The sequence below is a fragment of the Schistocerca gregaria genome, chromosome 1 (genome assembly GCF_023897955.1).
Source record: "Schistocerca gregaria isolate iqSchGreg1 chromosome 1, iqSchGreg1.2, whole genome shotgun sequence".
Classification (NCBI taxonomy): Eukaryota; Metazoa; Arthropoda; class Insecta; order Orthoptera; family Acrididae; genus Schistocerca; species Schistocerca gregaria.
The window spans coordinates 816,587,254-816,595,109 of NC_064920.1; the positions used below are offsets into that span (position 1 = coordinate 816,587,254).

General features: G+C 36.9%; 1 protein-coding gene across 2 annotated transcripts in view; it reads left to right on the forward strand.

Annotated features, from left to right (window-relative positions):
* LOC126270919 (sin3 histone deacetylase corepressor complex component SDS3) overlaps positions 1–7,545 on the forward strand; it is a 115,597-nt gene extending 108,052 nt beyond the window's left edge. The window contains exons 8-9 of one of the 2 annotated variants that reach the window (XR_007549142.1): positions 2,472–2,556; positions 7,123–7,136. Coding sequence is in view for 1 of the 2 variants with exons in the window: in XM_049974110.1 (XP_049830067.1) it covers positions 2,472–2,556; positions 7,123–7,218 (181 nt within the window). In the remaining variant the exon portion in view is untranslated. Of the gene's footprint in view, positions 1–2,471; positions 2,557–7,122 lie in introns of both variants that reach the window. The other variant, XM_049974110.1, reaches the window with a different exon arrangement.
* The last annotated feature ends 311 nt before the right edge of the window (positions 7,546–7,856 follow it).

Sequence of the window (7,856 nt, forward strand, 5' to 3'; positions counted from 1 at the left end):
ATGTGTTGACATAAAGAAAATTACACAAAATATCAAGTAAGTACCATGCAGTTACTTCCAAATGCCACTATTTGTAGATACACAAAACCACAAAATAACAGCAAAACAACGTCTTTCTGCCACCAAACTGAGAACGAGACAAATAATACTCAGTCAGTTGCTGACAGTGCAAATGCTGGCAGTGGCAGGAATTTTCATGTGTTTCTTGTTCTAATCTACAGATCGTGCCACCAGCAAGACGTGGAATCTTTAGTCCCTTGGATCACGGAAGAAAATACAGTATGTGGGAAGGTATTTTCCCATTGCCCATGAAATGGTTAACACAATTTAACAACTGGGATGGAAAGATTTCTGAGTTGCAATACTAAAAACTTTACTTAATAAGGAAGAATTCTTCATGTAAACTTGTCAAGAAAGAACTTCCATTTAGGACAGTGATAGCTTTTGTTATCAGTGTTGTGTTAGATTTTTCAATTTTATTACATTAAGTAAACAGTTCTGTGCAGTAAACAATAACAGAGGCCTTAAATTAAACATGAACAATAGAGTGATCATCTAAAGTTACGTGAGTCATCCATCTTTGTTTCTTGTCTGTAATGCACTGAAATATTCACGGTAGGTGGCAACTGCATTCAGGCAGTAGACATATTTTTCTTGATGCTGATGTCATACAAATAAGACTGGATAGTGAAGACAGTTGCAGAATTCCTTTTGCGTTTTCATTTGAAGCTAGTTAAACTGTATGCCACCATTAAATGTGAACTTGTAGAAAATTATGTATTATTCAGAAAGATCAAAACAGAACCACTAAATGTGAAATAATTTTTTCTCTGTTTGTTTTGTACTGTCGTGTGTGTAATCATAGTAAACTTTTTAGTTGACCTCGAAATAAGTCTCATTATCAACAATGAATCTTCTACTTTTACATTTACAGTTATATTGCATCACATATAGCACAAACTAAAGTTTATTCATATGTGCTTGTTCATTACCCTTAAGAATTTACCATTAAGGAAATAGTAATGACTGTAAATAAGAAACATTAACATACCTGTAAATGGCCCAGCAGAAAAGCTTCATCTACGTGAAACATGTTACGTTCCATTTCTGTTGTGCTTAGAGTTGGAGACGTAATCAGGTACACACATTAGAAATCTTAGTCAATAAAATTTTTCTGGGTTTGTGACTGGATTGTCAGTATGTAAAGCTAATGACATTTGGGTCACTGTTGCAAATGACCTCCTTCAGGGTGTGTTATTGACTGTGACAATGGCCGTGGAAGCCTACATTTATATAATTAGATATCTTGTTTCTGCCTGTTATGTAATATAATATGTAATTGTTAAGGCAACCAATTCCTGAAGCCTATATCTGCTGGATGCCAAATTTGTGGCTTGCGAACTACATGAACATACTCAGTTGTAACAGTCGCACTTAAGTTGGAGTGCTTGACAGTTATGCCTCTAACTTTTCTAAGCTCAAATGGTTTTATTGGATTGACAGGATGAACATTAATAAAACCAACAAACTGCCGAGTGAGATTGCTGACAAAAAATGGAGAAAAAAGGTCATATGAACATTGTTGCCACAGTAGATGGCACTGACAAATGACACGTTCTCTGTCCATGTGTCATGTGTTCGTTTTGTGTTGCAGGCTGTGTGTTTGATACAGCATACTGTAAGCAGTAGAATGGTCCAGTATTCCTGTTGGGAACAAGCCGAGAAGGTGTTTGTGTATGGCCAAGCAGATGGAAATGGTAGAGGGGCAGCACGTCTATATTCGTACAAGTACCTGCGCAGACACAAAAATTGTAACACAACATTTCAAGTCCTTTTTGGGTGTTTTGTGTGATCATGGAGGTTTTGAGACAAACGCGCAGGGAGGCGACAGATTGTGCATTCACCAGATTTGGAGGACCAGGCTCTGTCAGGGTATTGAGACGAATCCTAGGACAATCTACACATAAGTGACCTGTTAACACGGTGTAAGCCAAAGTATGATTATGTGTATCCTCCATGACAACTATTACTATCCTTATCATCTGCAACACACAAAAAACACACATTAGATAGTCAGAGCAACTGTCATTTGTCAGCACCACTTATCGTGGCGATGACACATTTCTGGACATATTCATAGAACCTGTTTTTCCTCAATTTCCAGTCAGGAATCAATTCCTGCAGTTTGTTGGTTTTAACAATGTTCGTCCTGTGTATTTTAGCAGAATGGATGAACTAAAATTGTCCTGCCATAATGATGATCTCGTTAGCAGCGTCCATGTTCAGTGCAAGAGGGTAGTTGTCCGTCCCATTTATCTAATTGATAACACTGCTCCTACTTGGAGGGTTACAGACTAGGGTTTTAAATGGCAACGACAGCAGAGTTAATGAAATATATTGTGTGCGGTAGGAACTTCAGTGAAGTTTACTTTAAGTTGACGTTTTTCAAGAAGCTGTTGTGTTTCTTCCAGGTATCATCGAGGACAGCCTGTTTACGTTGAGGGAAAGGACATCTCTCGCTTTTCAGCAGTAATTTCTGCCATTGGATTGGATGTGGTAATTTTTCTCCTTGATTTGACTCTTCTTTTCATGTACTTTGAGGTGTAAATATGTGTAATATCAGATTATTTTAGTGGTACAGAAAACTCTTGACAAATTGAAGTGCAAGGATGAGTAATTGAGATTTTGATTTAATCAAAGTTTGACTGATCAAAGTAAAATCAAGGAAAAGTTTGTCTGTCTACCCTGTTTGCTACAGAAACATTTGTATTCTTTACAAAGGGAAGTAAAAAGTAAGAATTCAAATTCAAATAAAAGGAATGTGATATTTTTACCAATTCTATTATTTGTTAATTTATTTATTTAAACATATCAAACAAAAGGCACATAGATTTCTGAAAATGTGCAAGAAAACATCATTTTGCAAAGAAATTGATGACTTTTTTCAAGCTTCAGTGACCTCCACTATGCTTTTGAAGGGAGTTTTATATTGTGATCAAAGCCAGAAATAAATAGTTGTCTGTTTTTGTTCAAAGGATGTAAATGTGCAACATTTCTTATGACAACTTTCCCTCTTTTTGAGTCACAGATAGAACCAGTTCCGATTTTCCTTCTCATTTTTCTGCTTTTTCATTGTCGTTGTTCTTGTCACTCAGAATAGCCAAAATTTCATCATCAGACGACCATGAACTCCCACATTATTGTCATTGTCAAAATGTATGATGTTATGAAATTTCACATTTTCTTCTAAGTCAGGAAGCATGTCCTAGGTCTTTCAGAATTTCTCTGCTCTCCTGTTGTTCCAGTTAACGCTGGTGCTCCCTGATGAATCCACATTTCTGGAAACGATTCCGAATCATTATCAGAGTAACATTCTTCCATGTTTTATAAGCCAGGGTCATCAATGTCAAAACTTTTATGATGGACCTCTGACCATCCTCAGTGCTATCTGACACAGTCATTGCACCTTATTTCCAGCAATTTTTTTTCAATTTCTGGTCAAGCAGGTGTAATTGTGGAATGGTGTTACTGGGAAAAACGTGAAGTTGCATATCATCCAGAAGTGATGTGTTATCAACAACTCCACGCACAGGTTTTTGCTAGTGTTTTTGTAATATCTGTCTAGGCTTAAAAGCCATTTGTTAAACAATTCTTCTGTCCCATTATTTACAGCGGTGTTGAAACACAAGAAATAATCTGCTGTCTTTGAAACGTTCAAGGATGGTAGCTTTTCCTATAAAGAAATGTTTTAATGTCTGGGCACTTCTCCTGTTCACGGCAAGCAACAGTGTTACTCACTGTTCGCTATGTTTTCCACCCCATGACATTTCTAATCTTAATCTTTAAAAGCTCAGACTTCCACCACAAATCTCCTTAAGTGTGATCGATCCCTCCCTCCTGCCTCCTCCAGAATCCTTTAATGCCCAGCTTGACAGTGAAAAATTTAAGCGTATGCACTGACAGGTATGTTTTGTCCTCTAGTGTATAAGCCATTACAGTAATCAATCTTGGAGATTTAAGATCCACCTTGTTGAGACCACGTTCTCCATATGACAAGTTTTCAGCTGGCCTACTTTCCTACTTCAGGTAAATAAACAGTATAGATCACAGAATCTTAAAAGTTTTGTAGGAGTCACACGTGTATTTAGTAATGTACATTATGCATTGTTGAGTAAACAATGAGTACCATAAAGAGTTTTAAGCTGAAATATTTCATGAAACACTTTGAGTTGCTGAGTGTTACTTCAATTACTACACAGAATACACATGACATTTAAAATATGAACATGTACAAAAGAGATGTTTATCATGAACAGATAAGACATACTCACGCTATCTGATATCTGCATTTATACTCCGCAAGTCATCTAATGGTATGTGGTAGAGGGTACTTCAAATAAGACATCGATTTCCTGCTTTTGTTGCTCCCCATTCAGTACTTAATGGTATTTATAGCTTAAATGGAAGATTGGTTAGGGACCAACTGAAATACACACCAATACTACAATGTGTAGAAGCAGTTTCCATGTAAAATTAGGATATTAAGATGAAGGGGAATGCAGAAGTAACAGGAGTTACACTCTGATCAGCCTGAAGGTTAGTCGAAACTGTGAGGGTAAAGCTATGTTGGCTGACATTTCAGGGGTTTTGTGAAACACCTGTACCTTTAGGAGCACAGTTGGCATTCAGCTTAGATTAAGCAGCATTATCACTGTTAGTTAAGGTATTAAGATGATTCTGGGTTTGTTGGGGTTCGATTTTTATACTTGAAGTGCTCCTGTGGTATTGTGCAGTGGAAAAAGATACCTTTTTGATGAGTTTGTCAGTAAAAGTAGTCCCTCAGAATCTGCAGCACTGTGGGCACACTATGAAGCTCCTCCCTGGCGAAATTCCATGGTTTTTATCAACACAGATCTGAGAATGTAGAATAGAGGAAAGAAAATAATCTGACAACAGAATTCGTCTGAGGAGATGTTCTTGTGAAACGATTAAATTGTAATCTGAGTTGTAAATTGAGTTTGATATATGGTCTCGCCAGTAAACAAGATTGCGTCCAGAGTACATAGCCTTTTCTTCTTCATAGTGAAAACAGCTTTACGGGAAGAACAGTTGGAAGAAGCGGATGTTCTGTCTGGTACAAGGTGAAAGCACACTTAAAAATAGATAAAACCCTTTAGACATGTTACTACGTGTGATCCTGTAGAAGCCAGGGGTGCTTTTCTGTGACCTGTGAATAGATACTCTATCAGCAAAGGTGAAAAAGAAAGAATGGAGGATGATGTCTACAGAACCAAATTCCACATGGTATTTGGTCCATGATTTAACATAGTCTAAATTTTCTAGATACAGAAATTATAAACCATACATAGACCCTGCCTACACACCACTACCTCCTTGTGGGAGAAATATAGAATGAAATAAAAGAAAGAAGTGGAAAAATTGTTATTGTGTTTAATATTGGATTATTTGTTGAAGTGTTAACAGATAACATTCCATGAGCTTTCAACTGTAGTAATAATATATGTAATAGTCAGAAGCATTGTGTCACTTCAGATATCAAACTAAAATATTTTAGAAACTTGTAGAGATATCAAAATGAGGTTTTTGATGTGCTAGTACACAAAATGGTTGAATTGCTCAGTGACAGAAAACTGTTACCCATGTTGCTGTATAGTCAAATTAGATATCTGACATAAAGAATTTGACACCAGCTCTCAGAATCAGCAAAATACACATTAGATTTGGAATCGGGCAGAACTTCAACAATTCATTAAGAACCAGAAATATTGGACACTGGGGGGGGGGGGGGGGCAGAGAGAAGAGAGAGAGAGATAGAGAGAGATAGAGAGAGAGAGAGAGAGAGAGAGAGAGAGAGAGAGAGAGAGAGAGACTGACTGGCTGGCTGACCAAGTATTGCCTTGTAGTATATCGGCTATTTTGTGTTGACGCATACGCCCTGGCTTCCACAATTGGTATGTACAAAATGCATTGTACCTAGGGTGAGATACAGATGTGGAGGAGGGAAAACCAAAAATTATGTGACTGTTCGTCATCCCAAGTAACAGAATGAACTTTCTCAATCCTGATGTACAAAATACAAAAGTAGATAAAATAAAAAATGAATGTATCTGACAACATCTGGCATTGAAAAGAGGCCTGCTGGAGATCCATAAAGTAAATAGATGGCATGGCAGTGTCTCCTCACTTGATGCCTTTAATATACTTTGATCAAAATATTCTTGCTAAGAGTCAGTTAGATCCCATGATGACTTTGAAAAGCTGATCTGGTGTAAGCTGTGTGAACAAGAAATGTGGATGGACATTATGAAGTCTCTCATACAGTAATACACACAGCTTGTTGGGATGAAGAATGACTCTTCAACAGTTGATAGGTTTTGAAAGAGGAGACTAGTGATATGATGATTCATTGTTGCACTTTACTGTGAAACTGTTCGTAAATATCGATTGGGTATAAGCTGAATATTGAAACTACGACTGTGTGCCTAGGGGAACTTCAACAGTGTTGTGTCATAAGCTGTGTGGCAAAGCTGATGAAGAAGCACTATGTAGGGAGCCTTTCCCCTCATTCTTAACATATTTTCATCTCTCTATTCATGAAGTTTCACAGCAGACCACAGCATGCCCTCTTCAAAAGGGCGTAGGAATTTTGTCAAAACTTAAGAGCTCATTGTAAAATCTGTAGTAGATATTCAACATGTGGGCATTGAACATATAGTGGAATACTTACCCAATCACATGCTGCCACTTACTGAAAACCTTATCCTGAAATCAGGATTTCAAGAAAACTTCGTAGCGAAGTTTTGGTGACTCATACCATCTACTGGAAAATGAAATTGGGGGGGGGGGGGGGGGGGGGCAATTTGTATGTCACACTGTTTGTCGGGCAATCGGCTTGATGGTGATAACTATTATACACAAATAAAAAGTTCACCATTTTTAACCAAATAAAAAAAAAATATGCACAGTCAGTTCTACTCGACTAGTTAAAATTTTGTGTGTGTTCTATTTTATCGTTGCTTTCTTGTAAATAAATCTTCTACATGCCGTTTATGTTGACCTTCCTGCAGATACTCTATGGAAATGTAATGTTTGTATTCACAGGTCTGGGTGAAAAAAGTCTCTGATGGAAACAAGGTTCGCATTTTTCTGTCACAGTTGACACGTGGGAAGATCTCAATAAAAAGAAGAGCATCATAAGTGTCATAAACATGACGATATCCTTCAAAATCTTTGGACTTCTGAAATAATTACTTTCGATGTGCAGACCATAGCATTCCCTCATTGCATATCTCTGGCCATTCAGTTTTATTAAATCTGCATGATATTCTATGCAGAATATGTAAGTAGCATTTATTCTAAACCAGGAGGTGGTATCATCTCAAATATTGGAAACGTCAGTTTAAAATGTGATAGAGTGCTTCATAGACTTTGCTTGTTTTACAAGAGTCTGTGTACAGCACCTAATTTTTATAATATTTGTATTACAAATACTGTAAATAAACACTATTTTGTCTCTTTTACTTATCACTGATTTTGTTGTTGTTTAGAAGTATACACCCTTCTATTGTTTTGAAGTTATTGACAAAGCCTTGTGGGAAACTACATGCAGTTGTTCTGAAATTGTCTGTGCATGCTAGCAGTTGAGTTACTAAAATTAAAATAAGTGTACTGTATGCTGGAATTTTTTTTTCAACAAAGGAAATGAAATACTGAATTGACTTTCAATGTTTTGTATGTTCTGTATGTCCCTAAATGGAAGTGATTTGAAAGGTGTAGGAGCTGATAGCAGTGACAAGGTAATGTAAGTACAAATTATCGAAGTTCAGACTTCTGGC